At 39.7% G+C, this 22,500-nt stretch overlaps 3 protein-coding genes across 3 annotated transcripts; 1 reads left to right on the top strand and 2 right to left on the bottom strand.

Moving 5' to 3' along the window:
- Positions 1 to 398: 398 nt before the first annotated feature.
- Positions 399 to 2,381, bottom strand: LOC137988849 (uncharacterized). Its single transcript, XM_068834830.1, has one exon. It carries the CDS (start codon positions 2,228 to 2,230, stop codon positions 1,256 to 1,258), a length of 975 nt encoding a protein of 324 aa, XP_068690931.1. The 5' UTR covers positions 2,231 to 2,381; the 3' UTR covers positions 399 to 1,255.
- Positions 2,382 to 4,301: 1,920 nt separating this feature from the next.
- Positions 4,302 to 6,271, bottom strand: LOC137988939 (protein phosphatase 1 regulatory subunit 27-like). Its single transcript, XM_068834895.1, has one exon. It carries the CDS (start codon positions 5,841 to 5,843, stop codon positions 5,217 to 5,219), a length of 627 nt encoding a protein of 208 aa, XP_068690996.1. The 5' UTR covers positions 5,844 to 6,271; the 3' UTR covers positions 4,302 to 5,216.
- Positions 6,272 to 15,423: 9,152 nt separating this feature from the next.
- LOC137989028 (fibronectin type 3 and ankyrin repeat domains protein 1-like) lies at positions 15,424 to 19,711 on the top strand. Its single transcript, XM_068834954.1, has 2 exons — positions 15,424 to 16,382; positions 18,991 to 19,711. Exons 1-2 carry the CDS (start codon positions 15,911 to 15,913, stop codon positions 19,614 to 19,616), a joined length of 1,098 nt encoding a protein of 365 aa, XP_068691055.1. The 5' UTR covers positions 15,424 to 15,910; the 3' UTR covers positions 19,617 to 19,711.
- Positions 19,712 to 22,500: the final 2,789 nt, after the last annotated feature.

The raw sequence follows: 22,500 nt of genomic DNA, 5'->3' as shown, positions 1-22,500 counted from the left end.
CGTGTGTGCGTATATGTGTGCATCTGACCTAATTTATATTAGCTTAATTACCAGAGTGTGGCTGTCCTATTTCATTAGCCCCTATGGTTATTTGGGGCAGCCTGTACTCCTTTCTATTTTTGTAATATCTTGTAGCTTATTGCTTTACTGTTGGTACAAATAAAGTTGTTGTTGTTGTTGTTGTTGCCTGAAACATGGCTCTAACGGTCATAGAGGTTATGAGGTCGAATCCTGTTGGAGCCAGCTGTATTTTTCAGGTGACCATAAAAGACAATTGGTTAAATTGTTTAAGTGTAAGGATCGTTTCTTTCACTCGTCTGTAACCCGCCACAGAAAAATAATAAATATTCCTTAGTTTGAACTGTTGCTGGGAACTGTCGTACAACAGTTCAGGCAGTTACCAGCTCCGAAATTCCGATTTTCGATGGAATCGCAGACCAACGTCGTGTATAAAATTCCCTGTACAAATTGCAGAGCTTTTAATACCCGAAAAAAAGAGCATTTGAGAAACACCAAAACTGCGGCCAAAGGTTCTAGAATTGCTAATCACGCCTGGTCCAACAACCACGCCATTGATTTTGAAAACGCGTCAATTATTGACAAAGGCACTTTTAGAACCAGGAAAACATTAGAAGCGTGGCATACCAGAGTGACACCTAACGCAGATAACAATTCTTGCCCGTTACCTGGGCAATACAACATTCTTTTTAACTTGAAACATTCATAACCACTTACATTTCTATTTCGCAATTCACGCTTTTTATTCAAATTTTCTCATCGCTTTCTTATCATTCATTTTACCCGTCGAAGACTGCAGTTCGGGCAGTCGAAAGCTCGTAGTTTTTAATCATTTTAGCCAGAGATCGTTTTTTAAATTCCAAAGATGGTAATTTACTGAATCGAGCTTTTTCCGCATACAAGGGTGGAATGGATTGACGGTGACTAATTTTTTTTTGTTTTCAGCTTTAAACGTGTTTAAAAAATCGCAATTATTTTTTTGTCGGATGGCTCTTCCTGTTTACCTTTTGTTTTAATTTTTCTCCGTGGATTAACTCAGTCGATTAAATTAATAAACAATTGAAATGTCCTTAAAATGCACATTCAATGGTTAATATATCCGACAACTTTATTCAGTAACATCCGGCAGAGGTTTATTAAACTGCATGGGAAACATATTGTCCGTTTTCTCAAGCTTCCTGGACAAGTCTTGTATCGAAAAAGTGTTATTTGTACTTTTATAATTTCAATGTTCCTTTCATTCATTGGCGAAGTTACTCCTTGAAGAGCTCACCGTTGTAGTCAGACGTGTTTCTTGCATGCATTTGATTTCAAGTCTGTCAACTTTATTATTGTTTGTTCCCGACGAATTATTCGTTGTTCTTAGCGCGATGAGAAATATAAGCAAGCACATGAATGCCTCACATGCTCTTACCAGCGTTTGGACTGCCAACCATGGCCAAATGTCAACCACATCAGAGTTACTGTAGACACCTGTATCACTAAGGGCAGAATACACGAATGTGGAGAACAGAACTGTGCCACATGTTGACGCTAAACACAACAGCTTAACCAGTCTTTCGATCTTCTTACCCTCTGTGGTGAGACCACGGTCGAAACGAGCGGTTTCACGGGAAGCTCTGAGGTTCCGCCACAATCTTATGGCGGTTATAATATACCCAAGGGCGATTAAAATTCCCCAGAGAGCAAAAGCAATTTGACAAATCAAGATCATGACTTTAGCTTCATGAAAGTGCGCAACCACCAAATCAGACGTTATGACATATAGCACATTGCCGACCCAAACACCAGCAAGAAATGATGGGTTTTGAAACCTGCTGGGTGCTAAAGAGAACCGTGTGCTTTCTACGACGATTAACAATAAAAAGCTGAAAGCTGATGTTAAACAAGCTGTCGCAATGCCAAATGTTATGATGCAAGCCACCAGCTCTGTTTCTGTGTGGTTTGGATCGGAACCGTATGGATCCCAAACGAAAAACACGACCCGTAAGGTTCCAAAAACCAAAAGCAGCGAATTCATCACGAAACGGTGATTCTTACTGCGAAGAAATGCCTTGCCTTGAGTAAACAATACAACTAATGCACGAACAATAACGAGACAGTACAGCACTGTGAAGAAGTAGACATGGAATGGCCAGCCCCATTTCCAAGATCTCTTTGCTTCAGGCCAGTTTGGAACAGGTTCAGGCCAAAGTTTTTTCTCCTGCGCCATTCAAATTTCAGATAAATCGCTTCATTTCGAGCACTCCCACATGACTCGAGGGCTTTGTCAAAATGGGTCTTGGTATACGTATGAGATAGGTAATGTAGCAATTAAATAAGGCCTTTTCTTAATGGCTGGTACAATCAATTTGCTAAAAGAACAAGCTTTAATACGCGCGTAGTGTCCGTCAATTTAGAATTTATACAAAATTAGCAGGCTTTGTGGTTTAGAATTAAATAGAAAAGCAATAATATAATATATGGCTTTATTTATCCGCTTCAAGTCGTAAAATGCTTAAATTAAACCATCGGCTACATATGTACTAAGATAATTGATTTGATAAAAGCCTGCTGTATTCATTTGCATCAATTGAATAAATCAAATTATCTAGATTTCTTTGTTTTTCAAAAGAAAGGTTCAGAGTGGAAAACATGTCTGATTTTCCAAAGGGTGACGCTGAATTTCTGAATAACAAAGTATAGTATAAACCCCAAAATGTTCGCGGAAGTTTATGTGAGTTGATATGTTACTGTGGAGACATGTTAGCCCTTGTTGGCAGTTCCACCTGTTTTCTTAGGATGACCGTCAAATGTAAGGATACCGTTTACAAATTACGGAAAATAAATTATATGAAAGAAGTTACCTATGTGAACAAATATCGCAGTCCATCTCGGTAGTCGAAAAAACGGTGATTTTGTGCGTTAATTCAGAGCCTTTGTAATCCAAGATGCTATGCTCTTTTCTAGTATCGCTCTCGTCGTGGCTTTTTCTTGGATTTTGTTTCTAATGTCATCGCGGTTTGGTTTTCGCTATGCCTTTATTTGCTTTACTTTCTTTCTGTCTCATAAGCAAAAAACAGTAACGCGAATTTCAGGCGTGTGAACGATTTACATATTGCAGGACTGACAGAAAGAAATACGAAAGGCCATGTTACACGAGGCAATTTTTCTTGCAACACGCATCGCAACAAACGTCGAGAGTTAGCCGCTTCGTCAAAACGAGTTTACAGAAAAAATAAAGCTCTGTTCGCAGGGTAGCTCTTTCATCAAAGTTATTTAAGATCTTGCCTCGAAGCGGCTTTTTAGAGACTTGCTAATAGTCGTGAGACTTCATTGGGTCGGTTATCATGTCATTGCTTGAACAGAGTTCGCTGGTGCTATAAAAAACCGCCACGTAAAGGCTGTTTAAAACAGGATGACAAGATCAGAGGAGAAAAGCATTTATCTACTTGAAGCAAATTACTCTAGGAAATTCAGGAGCACTTCAGGGTTGCTTAAACACTTTTACCAAGGCACGGTCCTTCACAACCCAAAAGTAGCGCACAAAACACTTCAACCACTTGATGCAACACAAACCCCAGAGCGATGTCAGTCACATGGTACTGTTCAGGGGCACCCAACGAGCCTATAACTCAAAACCACTTAGACATAGCATCGTGAAACGTATTTTAGTATTTAAACGGTAGATATAGGCGGCATATTTTTATCCCCTAAAAATTTTTCATCTGTTCGGATTTCCTAGCTGAAAGTCTAGTGATCCGAAAATTATAGGGATCAAAACTTACCTTTTCGAAAATTTCAGCGAGAAAAAAGGTTCCCGAAAATTCTAGGTGACCTTTTTAGGGTGAAAATCCGTTAAAAATGGGCAATTATACCATTTTTTAGAAGTTCGAAAATCCTAGGACAGGCAGGCAAGCAAGAAGTTCCGAAAATTCTAGATCTCCTGACGTTGGGTGCCCCTGACTGTTCACCTATATACAATTAATACAATTAATTGCAAATGGCAACTTCGAAGAAAAGTTAAGATATTGCATTCTTGTTTGAAATAATGTTAGTAGTCTGTATGGAAGCGATGCACCTTGCTACGTCTGCAATTTCGCCGATAATTTATCCTTTTTTCTGTCAATTTCTTATTCCTGTCCTGGCAAAAGTCTGCCCTGTCTGGTCTTGTCTTCCACTTAAAACTCGTTGTCATAATTTCTTATAACTCTCAAGAGACAATAGAAACAACAAATTCAACAAAGGAAGCTATATTTGCTTTCAGCTTTAATTTTCTAATCTGGAGTGAACCTACAAGAGGTTTTGTGATTGTGTTTTTTGTTGAATTTCACTGAAAGCTTAGGGAACTTGCGACAAAGAAGAATCTGCCGCAATCAAGTTCGAGTCATAAACTGTCTTTTAAGCGTTATCAGGAGAGGCAGAAGATTTTAATTATGAATAACAACGCATCAGTGAACATGTTGAAGGACTGGAAATCCGTCGTCACAGCGTGTTATATGACTGTAAGAATGCATCCAATATGAATGAGTCAATATTATTGAACGTGACTACAAACCAACATGATGATTAATTACATGGTAACGAAAGATTACCGATTTAACAAGGCAGCGATGTCAAATAAATTATTCGTTAAAAATTGCTCAAAACATTTGGTCTTTTAACCCTACAACTACATTGTGGGTTCGATTAATTATTCGACCCCCGAATCAACTCATTAACACTGATCCAAAGGACAGTCTACTTATTCTCAGAATTCTGAGGATTGAAGGAGCACAACGAGGCATGAATAAAGCCTATCAGAAAGACAGTCTTACTTCTTTTGCGGCAAACAGACAAGCCTTTTCAGCTGTGTGTTTTCATGGGCATATTAGACTTTTAACAGTTTGCCTTAAGGGGTGTGCACTTAATTACTGTGTTTAAAGATAAATTAGTCGGACGAGGAGAGACAAACGAATAACGCGTATCTTCCACTATTTTCCCCAGTTTTTTCGGACTTGGTCGCAGTTTGCTTGTAACACGAGTGTACTACGTCTTTAACCCTTCGGTCTCTCGAAAGAACACCTATCACAACGCGTGACTTGATAACATCTGGTATCACATCAAAAGTATTTAAAAAACAAACACGAAAAACACAGAGCTAACACTCTGATAATTTCTACCTTTTTGCGAAGATGGTTCGATTTTTGTCCAAAACCTTTAAGAGGTATTAATTAGAATCAAACCAGCGACTCCGGAACGGAGTCATCCTGCATTAGAGAATTAAACTTTTTCAGAAACTGTCTCAAAAGTTTATCGATTCCTATTTCTACTGCCATTTGAAATGGTGTCAGCCCATCGATGTTTTCAGCGAACGCGTCACATTCAGCCTCGAGTAACAGGGCCACACATTTTTTTCTCTTACCGCATACAGCGGCGTGCAACGCCGTCCATCCGTCATCGTCTCGCAAATGTACATCAGCGCCGTTCTCCAGAAGATATTGAACACATTCAACATTGCCTTCGTACGCTGCTCCATGTAATGCCGTGGCTCCTTCTGCTGGATTCTTTGCGTTGACATCTGCCATTCCTGATTCTAGCAACATCTTAACCTCTTCCAAATCGTTCGTCGTAGCCGCATAATAAAGTCTTATGTCTGGATGGAAGCTAACACTCCGAGGTCGACTATATTTTCTATTGCTTGAGTCACTTTGTTCTGTGTTGGTTTGAGTGCGAATCACACATATTTCCGGTGTGGAAGCTGCCCTCGGTAAAACAGTTCTTTGAAATAACGACGCTGGTGACAAAGGACTGGCACCTGGCTCGGAATGAAGAGCCCTTCTTCGATTGACATTGCGTTGAGCCATAAGCTTCAAATGGTGTCTTTTCTCCTGACGCAGAAATCACAATATGATCTTAAGTGAGTTGATCAAATCATGTTCTCTTCCTTTCACTTGAAAACAGTTATGACATCATCGTAAACAACTGATCGAGCACTTCGAATGAATCGGACCGAAATATTCAAATTCGTTTTCTCTCCCAAGGAAACCACAGACCCGTGTAAAATTAAATACACATTGGGCACAGTGTAACCTAATGCAATGTTCATTTGAATTCTATTTATAGTATAATGAAGTTGCATTGCGCGTTTGTTTATGGAAACCACCGGACAAAGTGACTAAAGAAAACTACCTCTGTTTTAAGAAGAAACAAAATCGAGAAGTAAATCGACATAATTTCGTGGAGGTGTCCTTCGAGACTCGTGCACCATGTAATTTGCACGCGCGTGCGTGACAAATCGACTTGATGTTTCAGCTCTCCACAAGCTATTTCCTTTCTGACATAAAAGACTTCCGTTGCTTCTATTTTTTCTTTTTTTTCTTGATTACTATGAAAGCATTTTCTCGGCCGTTTCAGCACTAATTAAAAGTCAATACTCCAATCATTTGACGAATGTATGTGTTTAATATTTGCACACCCTCAATGTATGGAATGTACGAACTACATATACAAAAATTTTAATAGCATTTTATTCATTTTAAGTAACCACAACAGAGACGTTACTGTTTTTTTTTTCTGATATTATATGTACGTAGTTACACGTGAGAGGAAAAGATGTGAATACTATGGGGGTACGCGGCTTGGGCCTGGGACGAGCTCAGACCGGAATGAACTTCTTTACAACCGTTTACACGAAACCAGGACGAAATGCTTGGTGCCTGGTGACATGTTTTGTCTAATAAATTTATGGCTGACCCAAAAGCATACAGGCTTGAAATTTCTGGACCCGGTCTGGAGATTTGTTGTCATTGACACGAGAACGGTAGGAACTCAGACCGGTGCGAGAGTTTCTCGTATCGGTCCAGCAACCGAGACGAAGTCAGACTGGGCTGAGTTCATGCCGGTCTGAATTCGTCCCGGTGTCAGGTAAATACCCCCTAACTCACTATTCGTTTCTGTCCACAGCCACTCCTCTCATTTTGCAGCTTGAAACTGCTTCTAATTTTCTTTTTTTGTGTGTGTGGTTTGTTTGTCTTTGTTTTGTTTTCCTTTTTTTTGTTTTCCCAAAATTAGGAAAAACGGAAACAAAAACTGAGGGGACGGCTTAACGACAATTGGTGACGTTAATGGATCAAGCATCCGATTACCATAGTTAGACTAGCCTGTGGTATTGTTAACAGGGAGCTTAAGCACGGGCGTTTTTGAGACGCGGACGGCAACCGGAAGAGAACATTTCGCGTGCCAGGACAGTGGTGTCTCCCAGATTTTTATACGAATCATCTCTAATAGAGAAGGTACTTAGCAATGTAAATGTAGTTGTGTGAAGATAAGTTAAAAGGGAAAACAGCTCACTTGATGATAAGTATAAAAATCTGGGAGATACCGCTGTCCTGGCATGCGAAATGTTCTCTTCCGGTTGCCGTCCGGTCTCAAAAACGCGCGTGCTTAAATGGCGCGAGAGGCACGGAGAATGGAGAGGTCACAGCGCCCGGCCATCCCCATTCTCCGCGTGGCTCATGCCCCTCGCACCAATAATACCGCCAGCTACCTAGCAGGCTATAGTTAGACCAACTGTCACTTCCTGTCTTTAAACAACTGCAAATAGCAAGACTGAACATATTTTCGGATAATTGTCTCTTACTAACCGAGCACCGTAATCAGGCGCGCGAGAAGGGAAACTAAAGCGGGATTTTCAACTGCCCAATCTCGTTCTCAGAGTCTGTCTGCGCACGCTTGGATTTACGACTGCTGGTCAAGGGAACGACGACTCTGCGAACGAGAGTGTCAACTGCCATGAAATGATTGTCATGCGTCATGAAATCCGCCGAGAACGAAAGTATCTTCTTGGCTTTTTGAAATGGTTGCTTGCAAGTTTCAAACAGTTTTATAAGATTATTAAAACTATATGAAAACTTTGCTATATAGTGTTTTATCAAAATTTGAAATTTAGCGGGTTAGGCTTAGCTACATAATTCCGGAATTTTTTTGGGAATTTTAGACATCAAAAAGAATTTTAGAATTCTTGTTCGAGAATGTTAGAGCAATTTGAACTTTCACCTGACATGTTGGAAACTTTTCACAGGCAAAAACGTTGACAAAACGTGTTTTTTGTATTCCAACCTAACAGGAGAGGGGTCAGTCCATTCATATCCATTCCTAATCAGCGGTTATTCACCAAAAGGGGTCCTACAGTGCATCTAAGCAGCGGTTTCTCACCGTAGTTTCGGCATCAAGATCTTTGCTTGACAGCAAATATGGCAGACTTTGCACTACAAGAAACGAAATTTATAAGAATTTTCGGGAATTTTAGAGAGTTTTTGGAGAATTTTAGAGCTTTTGTTTGGGAAATTCCAGAAAGAATTTTAGAACATTTTTCGGGAATTATGTAGCTAAGCCTATAGGGGTTCTTACGATAGAATACGACCAGCTAAATTACGCAATCATAGCAGGCGTACTGACTGATATCATAATAATGTCTTTTTACAAATTAGCTGAAAGCAGATGCTGTTACTACTAACTGGGTATTAAAGATGCACGAGTGTGTTCTGCTCTGCGAAGAATGACTTTAATTTTGCTCGATTTGGGTGACGGATTTAAAGCAATGGAATATGCTTGGTTCTTCAACAGTATCACAATAACAAATGAATTCAGCCTTCGGCCGAATTTTCAACTAAATGTCGGAAATTTGAATCAGTCATCCTACGCCGGTATAACTTGTATCCACTTATTGAAGACCATGGAGTATAGAGTATCCATTTTCTTTTTATGAGAAAGAATGACAAATCACAAAAGCAATGCAAGTTTTTGGTGGTATTCGTTCTACTGTTTTTCAGATGTCGCAATTAAACGGACACATGTGCCTGACCATCTTTTATCAGGTACTGCGATTTCATCGGGGATTTTGGTTCGCTTAGGTGATATCTTTAACTGAAGTTTCGCCCAATCTGGTACCTAGAACCCATATCTTCAGTGATTTTCCCCTGTGGTATCATAACTATCTGTTAGCCAGATGTAATACCACAAGCATGCCGAGTTGTTCTGAAGTAACACTTCCCACATTATTTGTTCATTAAAAAATGATGCTTTTTCCTCACTTTCAACACGTGCGCACTTTGGGTTGTAGTGGGTTTCGACGGCAGTGTCATATTGATGAGACAGAAAAGAGTCTCAGACCAACCCTCGGAGGAGGAAATCCCTGGGAATTAGCAAAGACTGCCCGACTACTTAATTAAGCCATGAGCATGCGTAGCGTACTGCCAACACTTGATAATTCAGACAGAAGAACGAGATCGAAAAAATTTTCAGTTCTTTTATCCATATGCCATACAGTGATTTACGAAAACTTTCATTTGATGCAGGCACACGCACCGTCTAGATCTAATAAACCTTTGCATCCGGAATCAATATTTTTCTGTCACCTTCGCCGAAATCACTTTATTTGTCTAAGCGACCTAACAGATTTTCTGAAAGCAACAACAAAAGAAGCATTAACGAAGTGATATTTACTTTTCAGTTTTCTATCGCGCACGCATTTTCGACTTTGTTTTAAAGCAATGAATTTCATACAAATTATGGCCACAGCATTTAAGGCAGAAGTTCTCACACAAGTTGATTGGTCTTTGAGTCTAAAACATGATTACTTAAAGGCTTGTGCTTAAATTCAAAGAAAATTCAATTTGTTTAATTTAGTGCAGAGGCAAAAAAAAAAAAACATTACATTAGCCTTGCTAATCTCTCCCAAGAGAAGCTCTCTTTGTCTGAAAAATACTTGTCAAGTGCAGCGGCAAAATTATAAGCTCTTGTTACTTACCCTTGCCAAGCAAAAAGGAGAAGGGAGGAAAAGTATAGAGCTAATTTTTAGTTTGGTAACAAACCCAAGGAACTACCCAAGGAACTACCCAAGGAAGTGATTGAATTTGTTGTTGTAGGGAGCGTGCGTAAGAGAGGCTACAATAGCTCTTTTGCAAAATATAATCATTTTGTAAGTGTCCTACGGAATCGACCGGTAACAGGCAATAGGTCGAAGGACAGTAAAAAATGACTTCCTTCCCGCGGCAAACGCCTAAAATTAAGATCGATTTTTGCCGAGATGAGACAGCGTTCACTACTGGGCAAGGTAAAACAACCACGGAAACTGGAACACGGTGTGTGAATAAACTTAAGTTGAAATACAAAAAATCAGAACGATCCAAGGGCAATAGGAGCAAACTCTGGGACGCAATCATGAGTGACCAGCCAGGAGACATTCCAAGAATTGTCAAAGAGGAAGGCATTCAAATCAACGAACTTAGTGTTCACGAGGCAGCGTATGAGGGAAGAATTGAATGCGTCAAGGCTCTGCTGGATTGTGGCGCAAAAGTCAACTCGTTAGACGCCGAGGGTTGGACGGCTCTGCATGCAGCAGTCTTAGGTGGTCATGTTGATCTTGTTCGATTGTTGATTCAGAGAGGCGCTGATTTGTACGCTGAAACGAACGAGAAGTACATTCCTTTCCATATCGCCACTGACAAAGGGGACGAGAATATGGTGGCTTTGCTAGTGGAGAAAATGTCTCAGTTATCGGCATTAAATGCAAATTGATATGACAGTGAGAGGATCAGAGACAAGTCAGAGTTGTAGATTGTTTCTTGGCATGAAAATCCGCAGAGTCGCTGGCTTCTTCAGTCGTAGAACCTCGTCTTAATATCATACAGAACAGTTAAAACCCTTTCTTGACCTCGTTTTTGCCGTCAAACAAACAGCCCAGTCGCGATTACTCTTACGTAACCTTGATGTCATTGTGATGTAATAATCAATGAAATGTTTCCGTTCTTTTCTGGGCTCTTCTTAGTTTAGCCAGAAGCGTAAGAATTTTGCTCTCAGATCAATCAATTGATTTGCCTTGCAAGTTTAAATGATAATTTCAAACCGTTTAACTATAGGGATAGCGTTAGTGAAAAAAAAAAGGATTGAGTAGTCTTGGTGTTGAAAGGTATGATCTTGCCTGTGATCAGGGGCTGTCGCGTCGAAAACCCCAAACTGGTTTTCGACCGTTTTCGTTTATCACAATTCCCGAACGGAGAGGTATTAAGTTAACAAGCTAGACAATGATTTTGTTTTTTGTCATCTTGAAAATATATATCAAAAGACTAGCCTATCAAGGTGGATTGAATTGGTTTTTCGAGACTTTCGAGAACTCCAGGGTTCCCAGTATAGATTGAAGGAATCTTCGTCATAAGTGGGTTTAGTTTGTTGATTCTCTTGTATGTTACGAGAGATTTTGTTCCAGGTAGTTTAATCACTGATCAGTTCTCTACGCAACTGGTAGATCGCTTGCGAAAGCCGCTCAAAAATGATAAGCGTTGGTGAACTGAGAGATTCTGTAAACACCTGTTCCTTCAGTTGCAAGAGGGTTTCTGAAAATGTCCAACAGTCCCAACTTGCACCTGCAGAAATCTTTTCATACATCTTGTGGTATAAATTAGCATTCCAGCGTCAGTTCCCCTTAGACAAAATAACATCTCGGCTACACTTCCATATAATTTCGGCATTTACTGGGTTAAAATGATAAAATAGCAAATGAAGAGGTATCCACAAGAAGACCCTGTCCATGCTATTTCAAGATAATTGACTATTAGAAGGTAATGTGAAGTGCTATTCCTACCCATGTAAACCATGTGGACGTTAGCCCTACTAATGGTTTACATCGGTAGAAATAGCACTTCATATTACCCTCTAATAGTTAAAATATAAATGCTACACGGCCAACGTTTGTAAAAACGTCACCCTTCCTCATGCTATTTCAAGGGTTGATAGCAAAAAAGCAACATTTGATTTGTTCTGATTTGAGTTGGTTTGTAGTCTCCCCAATTACCCAAAGGAGCACTCGTGCTCGGCTAAATAATCTTAAACAGAGTTAACTGAATAGAGTGTAATGTGAAGTGCTAGATTTCAATCCCATATGAACCATGTGAGCGTTAGCCCTACAGATGGAAATGGGCCCACACAAGGACAGAGAAAAACGCTGACCAGGGTTCATTTCCCACCCTGGTCAGAGTTTTTCTCTGTCCTTGTGTGGGCCCATTTCCATCTGTAGGGCTAACGCTCTCATGGTTCATATGTGATTGAAATCTAGCACTTCACATTACACTCTATTCAGTTAACTCTGTTTCAAATATAAGTGCTACACGGCTAACGTTTGTATAAACGTAACCTTTCCTTGTAAATAATCTTAAGACTTACATAAGGTGATTATAGCAAATAAGCAACATAAACGCCGATTGCAAGTGGTAATTTTATCGAATGAAAAGAGCATGCACAATACACACTTCGTGTAACTGAACGATTATTTTGGTTAAGAATTCATATTATATTTTCTAAAAAGGCCCGATAAATCACTAAAACATGCCCTCGTCACTCTTTGCATTCATTTCTTTCGAAAGTTCAACGCTTTTCCGACCCTTCACCCACACTTCCAATTTATTTTATATGACGCCAACAGCCGTTACATTGCCGAAACTTGAAACAGTGTTGTAGAGTCAATCCATTTACTATATATATGTAATAGAAGCAATTCAATGTAAACTCTCATTGTACCTGAAGAAGGCTGGTTTGGCCAACCGAAATATAGTACACCATTAAAATCAAATCTACGTTGTATCGGCTCTTGCTTAAAATATTTAGTTTCTCAACTTATAATAAGACTTGTTCATTAAATATTTGAAACTGACTGCCACTTTTAAATTAACCTGGCCCCAGTTGTTCGAAAGGTGGATAGCGCTATCCACTGGATAATTCAATTGCTTTTGCTAGTGTTTATCTGCTGGATAGCGATTCATCCGGTGGATAGGCGTCATCCACCTTTTAAACAACCGAAGCCTGCCGCACAACATGGCTAGATTATACGGTCATCGACAAAAATATGCTGACACAAATCATTTTGTCGAAGACCAGTAAATACCGTCTGCGGCAAAATCTAGAATTAGGATTGATGAAAAGCGGGGATGAAAACACAAAGGGGAAAAAAAACTCACTTATTTCCAGAAATGCACTTATTAGATGCACGCCCAATTTTGACATCTAACTCGCGTCGAAGCCTTAGCTACCTATTTCTAACAGCGGTCAGGGTAAAGGTTAGCGTTACTTTTAGCTTGGGGTAAATGCAGCTGTTGATTCTTACTTGAAGAACAGTATTTTGGAAGACACTTTGTGACCTTGATTGTCTGTATTTCGAGACACAAGTGATGTTGAAGAGCAAGGGGACACTTCGTGACGCTTATTGAAATCGGCGTGCATTTAATTTGCGGTATTTCTGGACACATAAACAAACTACGCATTTGCCTTGTCGGTACACAGGTTACGCCTACTAAAAGGGCGGATTGTGTAATGCAAGATCCACTTACGCCAGGTCTGCTTTTCTCAATTCTACTTTTATCACCAGATTGAAGATAAACTAATGGACAAAACCGTTGAGAAGGTTAGCACTTGGGACGTCTTCTTTGCTTCTCTTCCCACCCCACTGACTCAATGTTGTGAAAAACTGTACGATTTTACGAGGAAATTGTTGTGTTACCTTCCAAAATTGAATATGGGCGAGGAGGGCTATATAAGAGAACGAAAAACTATTGCTTTTGCGTCTTAACAGAAGCGGGTTGAAATACAGCTCTGATGCGGTTCTGATTTATTTAACCTTCCCAACTACTTTTGTCTATATAACCGTGTTCACATTAGGCCTCGATTATGATCAAATTATAATTCAATTAAGTTTCGAATGGATTCACGTCAGCTTATTACAGTGCGTGATTCTAATTGGATTATAATTATCTCAAAACAACCTCTAGGGGGTCGTTTGAAGTAATCAGTGCGTAATTGAACAGAATGGCGAACACGTGGTGGTGCTTCATGGAGCGAAGATTTGGATTTGTCTTCTATTCTCAAAAGCTATCCTTGGTTCTCTTCTCGCCTCAAGCTTGGTGATGATAATGGTGGCAGCTGCGCGATACGGTGCCATTTTGTCTCAAACTGCGAGTTTACCCTGCCTATTGTATTTGAATTTTCGCAGAAGTGAACCGTAATTGAATAAAAGTGAATGGAATATGATGGCCTGAATTTATACTTCAGTTGATCACAATCAACGTTGAGTGTGAACACTGCATATGATTATAGGTAGAATGATGGGAAAAGGGGTTAAGTTTCTCAGTGCATCGGTAGGGAAGTGGAACACAGAAAGGGTTTTATCAACTAAGTTGCTGTGGTAAATTGACTGCCGAAGAGATATTTGAAAGCTGACGATTCGAGCGTTGGGCTTTCGTCAGAGCGAAATGACCCATTCGTTCTGACGAAGGGCTAACCCTTGGAATGGGTTTATCAACTGAGCTGATATGGTAAATTGACCACCGCAGAGAAACTTCAATGAAAGCTGACGTTTCGAGTGTTACTGCTTTTCGTTTATGCTCTGACCTAGGGCTGACGCTCGAAACGTAATCTTTCAATCCAAGTTTCTCTACGGTGGTCAATTTCCCTTATCAACCCAGTTGATAAACCCATTTCTGTGTTCCTCTGGAAAGATTTCAAGAACTCTGTAGAGTTGTTGCACAATCTGACTCTCTCGTTCTCTCTGTAACGCCTCTGTCTCTGTACCTTTTTTGGGAGGGAAGTGGGGGGGGGGGGGGGGCGGGGGCGGGAGTGTATAGTGCTGATGGGAAGTTTTTGGTTGCTTTTATGGACACAAATTGCTAGACATGTTGGTTACTGTCAGTATAACCAACAGGCTATGCCGGTGCTTGGCAGCGAATAAAGGCCTCCCCATATTAATGGTTTACACTTCGCGCTTTCAATTTCAATACTTTGCTTTTCAACTCAAGTGTTTTGTTATATCAGCACTTACTTTATCATAAAAAGGACCGATAGTCAACCGCAGGGCGGACATTTGCAAATTTATCATGTTCGCTAGGAGCTCTCGCTTTCAATGGACTCTTACATCTTAGCTCTTCCTGTGATGAAACAGATGAAACTTTGAAACACTTTGCCTTTGCTTTTCGGAGAACTCGGCTTTGCCCAAACTGAGCCAACGTATTTTCAAGACTAGTTACGGAGACAAAGGTTTTTACTCCAAGAAAAGTATTGTTTGCTGCACTCTCGACAACATCCTGGCTCGGGAAAGCCCGCGAGTTTTTCCGATTTCTCTCACCAAGAAAACAATTTGAATCTTTTAAACTACAATCTATTCGTAACTAGCCTCCTAACAAGTTTTCAAGACAAGTGTATGTAAACTTTTTTGTTTTGAAATCGCTTTCTTTCGAAGGTACAGAATCAAATGAGATTCTAATATCCGACGTTGCCAGAATACTTCATGACGTATTATGACGTCAACCTTTTTCATGACTCAGTGGTTTTTGTGTTCTGACATACAGGAGAACAATTTTCAAAACTGAATTCTTTGTTCCTAGAGTAAGTAAACTTAATAATTAACCTTCGGATAACTATTTTATTTAGCCTTGGCCTAACAGCTGGTCATCTAGAGCGATTTAAAAAAATTGCTGGACAACCGAGGTTTTGTTGCTAGTTAAACCGAGGAAAGGGTTTCGAGAATTACTATGCAATGAATTTTACGTTGTTGTGGAGGAAGCCAGTGCAGCTAGCCAGTGCAAGAAACGTATGAAGAGACGGCTGGTTGCTAGGACGACTAATCTCTCACCATGAAGAATAACACTTAATGTCAACACTTACTTTGCATTTTGTTAATTTATGACTATTGAGCCACGAAGCGGGAAGCGTGAAAAGAAGTTGGTACAATAATTGTGTGACATGCTCTCATCGGATTAGTATTTTCGTCATGTTATGTTACAAGTTCCGTCGAGGACTGAGATTTTCAGAACAAGTATTCGCTAATTAAGGAGTAAAAGATCGAGTGTGACCTGGAGAGGTCGTTAATTTATTTGATCTGTGAAACAAAATGCTTTTACCCGAGTTAACGGTTGGCGAAGTCACCTACAACAGCATAGAATTGAAATGGGACGGCGGAGAGAATAACAACAGCGACGGGAAGAGGAGACTTTACCATGTACAACTCAACAGACGCCAACCAAGGAGTGCCTGTCCTGGTGGGCCGTCGCTCGATCCGCTGACTAACTATCAAGGCTACAGTTTACAGTGCGTTTTCAAAGGTTTGCCGCCGATGACTCCTTACCTATGTCGCTTAAAAACCCTGAAAGACAACAACGAAAGCCAAGAAAGCAGCTGGAGCGAGCCAATTTCGGTTTCCACAGCTAATGAACCACCTTCGGGGGCAGAATTGCACAGGGCTGTTGCTAGACAAGACTTGGAGAAAGTTCGTAGCATTCTTAAAGAAAATAGTTCAGTTGTTGAGGTAATGGACAAGTTTGGCTTGACGCCGCTCATGGTTGCAGCTCAGAAGGGATTCACAGGTAAGCCAATTCGAGACTTGAACGGCAAGAGAAATTTTGTGAAAATTTTAAATGCGGATTTAAGAATAAATAAATAGACTGTATATAATGGGAAGTGGGTTAAGATCGCATGTTGATAAAATCTTCTATTGCAGAAAACAAGCTCGTAGAAACATCCGATAAAAATTGAAACTAAATTAAACACAGATTGCTATTTCAGGTATTTTCATCTTTCTCTCGAACCGCCGGTCATTTCAAGTGTTTTTGGGTATAATACCGTGTTTATATAGAACTCAGGTATCGCTTGGCTCGTGATCTTTAATAAGGGCAGAACTTTTTTTACCCCAACAGAGTTTGGAAAATTAGGAGCAGGTCTTTTAGTTATAAGGTTGACTTCGCTCGAGGATAAGCGAATTTCCGTATCTCACTGACAATATTCGCCAACAATATTACCATAGGTAAAACAGAACTGACACACTTTGTCCACAGCATTACGTATATTTTGTCCTCCCAAAAATAGAGAGAAATTATGAATAATAAATATCTTTTTGTGTTTATTTTAAAAACACGGCACAGGCAGCTTCATGACTGTTATTAAATCTTGGTCAAGCAGTACATGAAGTTCGTGCCTCGATTAACCAAAGTGCCCCATCTTAAGCGGATTTAAAATTCTACAGAGACAAAGGTAAATAGAGTCGCAGACGAACTGTTATGGAAATCACAATGCATTTCTCTTTACCGCTAGGTCAGCCGGAAAGGCCTAGAAGCTCTTATTTTTCACACAAAAGAAAGCTCTTAAAATCTAACTCAGATCGCTTTGTTAGCGACAAAGAAAGTAATACTTAAGACTTAATGCCACCGGAAGAAAGCAAGTGTTAATTTATGCAAGTGGCTTTTTTCTTACAGTAGGACATACACGGCTTCGAAAAATTCAACTGCGAAGTTATATTCATATCATTTCCAATTATTAAAAAAAAAAAAAGATATATATTATACCGGTTATTGTAAAAGAATTCTTAAAAATTCGATTCATTTTACAAGTTCGTTCAACGAGTTTTAATTTATCATGAGTACAATACTGATTCAAGTAGATATCTATTATCAAACACATCAATTTTCGGCAGTAGTCTGTGATGTACTTATCTAAAAATCTTTACGACGTCATATATATAAGCCAACCACATCATCCATTACTTACCTTCGGTGTATCACAAACGGGAACTATTTGATATTGGTTTTGCACAATGAACAAGGTAAAACCCGTCCTGCATTGTTTACTTTCATCTTACGTTTTCAGAAATGGAAGAGCTTTTTCATGCAAATTATTCCGAGTTTCTGGTAATTGCAGGTCATCTAGATTATTTCACACCTGCGATTGTTCTTATAGGCGTTCCAAAATATCAGTTACAACATGATGAAAAGGGCAGAAAAAATTGACTTGAGACGGATATGTACACGTATCGCACGGACATGTTAAAACACTCAGTTTACTATTCTCCTGACTTTGCTGCAAGTGGAACTATAATGATATGTCATGTTGTAGTGAACTAATAAGACACGGACTGGCTAACCAGCTAAGCTTTTGAACTTTAAAGGAAAAAAATATCTCGCTACATTTTAAACCAATGAGAAGCCGCAAAGGCAAAGCCAATAGCGACTTACAAGCGGGTATTTTCCCGCACTTTGACTCAAGTTAAAAAAAAAAAAATTGCTTAAAATTTTACTGGTTCACGGCGCAGCTTGTGCCTGTTGCGATTGGTTAAAGTCATTCAATGGCAAACCACCCAATTTTATCACCGCAGTTAATTAAGCGATTGACGCGGTTGTAGACAAACCAGGCCACCTGGAAGCTGGAGTTAATTAATATATGTCATGAAGAAAGACGTGTCATGAAGTGTAATGGAGATGATATAAACTTTATTCCCTAAGATGACTTAATTGATAGCGCTGCGGTTGAGGGGTGAGCAGCGCTTTCACATAGTCATGGGTTCGAATGGCGCTTAAGCCCGTGCTGTTACAGATAATTAACAATTATTCCATGAGCGCACGTTGGATATGAGATGGTAAATAGCCAACGAGGCGCGTAGCGCCGAGTTGGCTATAACCAGGCTCATATCCAACAAGCGCGAATAGAATAATTGTTTTATTTAATTCCTTAAACTACAAAAGTTTGGAAGTACGAAATACGAGCGAAAAAAGGGAGAAAATCCTAGCGAAATCGAAAAAACTTGATTGAATACCTGGTGGTCAGACGTAGGCTCATCACAAAAACATTTCTTCCTTTTTGGCGTACTTCTAAGCTTCGAAATTGATCCAAACTTTCCCCAAAAACGTTTTTCTTGTGCTTTATACCAAGAGAAATTTCGATTTCTGGCGTAAAAATTTTTAGCTTAGCAACGTTTAGCGCAATCATTTACCATATATGGTCAAACTAAGGTATATGAGCTGATAACCGAGATTGAGTGAACCAATCAGAGCACGAGAATTGCATTATCCGAGGTTGAGAATTTAATAACTGCTTTGATTCCTTGATTTAACTGTGGTGATCTTTCGATTAGAAAATCTTTTCTTGTTTGCAATTTCAATGCAGGATTATCATATATTTCTATTATGTTTGATTCATATTCAGATGTTATGGAAATTCTTCTTGAATTCAATGCTGACCCCAACTATGCAAATTCAAATGGAAAGACGAGTTTAATGGTTGCCTGCTATGCTGGCCAAGAATATTCGGCAAGGTTGCTTCGGCGGAATGGTGCTTTGTGGGAAACGCGTGACAAAAATGGGCTAACTGCTGTACATTGTACTGCAGACGGAGGCCATGACGATCTCCTCTTGTGGGTTCTAAGAGATGGCGGTCCAGTCGACATAGAAGACACTATCAACGGGTGGACTCCCTTGATGCGCGTTGCGTGCCTATCTGGAAACTATGACGTAGCTGAAACACTCCTAGACAAAGGCGCCGACATGAACAAGTTTGACAAATCGGGCAAGAACGTGCTTATGGCTGCCTCTATGAATGGGCATTTTAATATGGTGCGCTTACTTGTCGAACGTGGCGCAGATATATACTTACAGAACAGAGAAGGAAAAACCGCATTAGAATTTGCCCGCTCCATGGAAAGACATAGTATCATTAAATTTCTGGAGTTCCAAGTGGCGAAGGAGGAGAAACAGAGGAAAGCCAAGCTACTGGAAGAGAAAATCAGAGACAACCAGCAAAAACTAGAGAAACTACAAATGAACATTAAGTAAAGATGACTTCATTTTTAAAATGAAATCTGTATTATTATCATTGCAAAAGGGCATCCGCAACGCATTGATTTAGTAATAAACAAGATATAATTAGATATGACGTAGCCCGTTAATTCATGAATTATTTTCAGTACAAACAAGCAGGCATAATCTTACTAAACACAACTAGAACGGAAGCACGCGATCGTAACTCGGAAAATTGTCGTGTATTAAGCTGGGTATGTGCCAAACTATGGTACCTGACGAAAGTCTAGAGAGCTCTCAAACTCTAAAACTGCAAGTAAACTTTTATTATTATAACTGAAATCAATGAATAATCACAGCAATGAAAACTTACATCGGATAAACGACAAAAACGATCAAGGCGGTACTTTCGCGACCGAAATGATAGAGCAGTGGTGAGAGCACTAGCCTCTCGCCAATGTGGCCCAAGTTCGATCAAGGGCACCAAACGTCAATTTTCGGAAAATATCTGTTCGGAAGACGATTTGAGATCTAGAATTTTTGGAACATTTGTTGTAAAATTTATTGCTTGCCTGCCTCTCCTAGGATTTTCGAACATCTAAAACATGGTATAATTGCCCATTTTAAACGGATTTTTACCTCAAAAGGTCACCTAGAACTTTCGGGAGCCTTTTTTACATGTTTTTTTCTGGCTAAAATTTTCGAAAAAATAAGTTCTGATCCCAAAAATTTTCGATCACTAGACTTTCAGCAAGGAAATCCGAACAGATGAAAAATTTTTAGGGGATAAAAATATGCCTATATCTACAGTTTAAATACTGAAATACGTTAAACAATGCTATGTTTAATTGGTTTTGAACTATATTCTCGTTGGGTGCCCCTGTGCGATTCCCAGATTCGGTTTCCATACGTGGGTTGAGTTTGTTGGTTCTCTACTCTGCACCGCCGGAGAGGGTTTACTTCGGCTTTTCCCTCTCCTCAAAAACCAACATTTGATTTGATTTGCGCAAATTTGTTGATTTCAGTTTCCAGTGTCCCCAATAAGTGCTTAAATTAAGTTCCTTTCTTTTCTTTCCTTACCGTGAAAGATATGTGTAATAGTTGAAACAGTTTTAAGTGACAGGCAAATCTCATCCCTCGAAATCATGATTTTCAAAGTAAAGTCATTTAGAAAACAGTCCTAAGAAAATATGCGCCCTGATTGGTTAAAAATCGTGTTTCTATAACTCGATGGAGACACAGAACTAGCACGAGCTGTTCCCACAGCATTTCTCGTTCTCCCAACCTTTCACTCGTGTTTCTATAACTCGATAGAAACACGGTACATGTTTGCTATTTCTTAAATAAACTGAAAAAAAAAAAAAAGAATTTCCTGTCATTGCACTCAGTTATGAATAACGTAGCTAATCAACACGTAATCACGTATAGATGACACAAAAAGTAACAGTATGATGCTACTGTAAACTTTAAAACGTCTTTATGCTGATGAAGAAAACAAAACGATGCTAAGTTTTTGTGACCATGTCTCATGTAAGCTCAATGAAGGAGGAGGCGATGTGGTGCAGTTCTTATTTGCTTGCAGATCCAGGTGATCTGGTGACGTAATTCGGAGGACTGGGGAGAAAAGTTTTAACGCCGTATCCCACAACCGCGTACGGCCTTATTTTCGAATTCAACATGGCAGAGGGGAGCTTAGATCTTGTCGGGTCTACTTGAATGTTCATTCAGTAACAGGAAATGTGGTAGACACGTAATGATCTGTTGAGTTTCGGCGATGGCAATACTGCAGGGAGTTTGGAAACAACACCTAAGACCGCGCGCGGTTGTGGGATACGGCGTTAAAATTCTCCTTCCCAGTCCTCCAAATTACGTCACCAGATCACCTGGTAGTATGAGGTTGAATTTATGTTGAGTCATTGGCTGGACTTATTTGTCTTTGCTACCAGTCGAATCAGCTACGTCCTGCATTAGGGATTTTAGGGCACGTTACGCTTGCTTATCTCTCATTTTCTCGTTGTAAAGCGGATTTTAGAAACGGTATACACTAAGAAAATCCACCGTGTAAATAACACACATTGCGGGTCTTCAGTTTAGACCGAAAAACACAACAGTTTTGCTGACGTCCCTTGACATGACTTGAATTTGACATATGTCAAAATAGATCTTTCATTGACGTGATTCTCGGTTAATCGAATGCTGCACTTAAACAAAAAACCAAAAGGTTTTCATCAAAATTAATTTTAGGTGTTTTTCACGTTAAGTCATCGCCGCCATGTTCGGGGACGAAGGCAAGAGATGAGATTCTACTAGGGTTTTTGTTCTTCTCAACCGGTTCAGGGATAGCGGTAAATCAATCAGCAATTTTATATACAATTTTCAATTTACAATGGAGGATGGATGGAGGGACACCTAACACAAATCTATATTGCATCATAAACAAGGTGAAAAATTACGTTCGTTTTTCAAGAATACCTAAATAGTTAATTATGTATGTTTCGCTTGGTTTTTCTAGTTCTAACGTTATTTTTTGAAATACTTTGTATCTGACGATGACGTTTGTAAAATCGAAACAGGTATTACAAATTAAAAAATATATAATAAAACTACGACTTTTCTGCTTCTACCTCGACTGTTTAATACCACAGCAGTACATCATGATTCAACAGCACTGCTCACATGTACACAATGCGTGCCTATTTTTTGATTTTAATGTTGTGGTCCCTCATTGTTGCTTTAACCCAGCTTTGGCGCAAAAGGCGCATGCTCCGAGCAAGGTAGGTTTCATGCAGTGGCACTCACCGGTGACATTCGTAAAGCCTTTCTTCAAGTTCGTATTCGTGAGCAAGACCGCAATGCTCTACGCTTCCACTATCCAGTTCGAATCCACACTTACAGATTCGCCCGCGTGCTCTTTGGTTTA

This window comes from Montipora foliosa, chromosome 1 (genome assembly GCF_036669935.1).
Source record: "Montipora foliosa isolate CH-2021 chromosome 1, ASM3666993v2, whole genome shotgun sequence".
NCBI classification, from domain to species: domain Eukaryota; kingdom Metazoa; phylum Cnidaria; class Anthozoa; order Scleractinia; family Acroporidae; genus Montipora; species Montipora foliosa.
This window is presented reverse-complemented; position numbering and strand designations above follow the sequence as displayed.

Excerpts from the sequence above, each read along its gene's own strand:
- LOC137988849 (XM_068834830.1), bottom strand. The coding sequence starts at position 2,230 with ATGGCGCAGGAGAAAAAACTTTGGCCTGAACCTGTTCCAAACTGGCCT.
- LOC137988939 (XM_068834895.1), bottom strand. The coding sequence starts at position 5,843 with ATGGCTCAACGCAATGTCAATCGAAGAAGGGCTCTTCATTCCGAGCCA.
- LOC137989028 (XM_068834954.1), top strand. The coding sequence starts at position 15,911 with ATGCTTTTACCCGAGTTAACGGTTGGCGAAGTCACCTACAACAGCATA. Across the intron at positions 16,383-18,990 it reads AGCTCAGAAGGGATTCACAG|ATGTTATGGAAATTCTTCTT; the intron begins GTAAGCCAATTC and ends ATTCATATTCAG.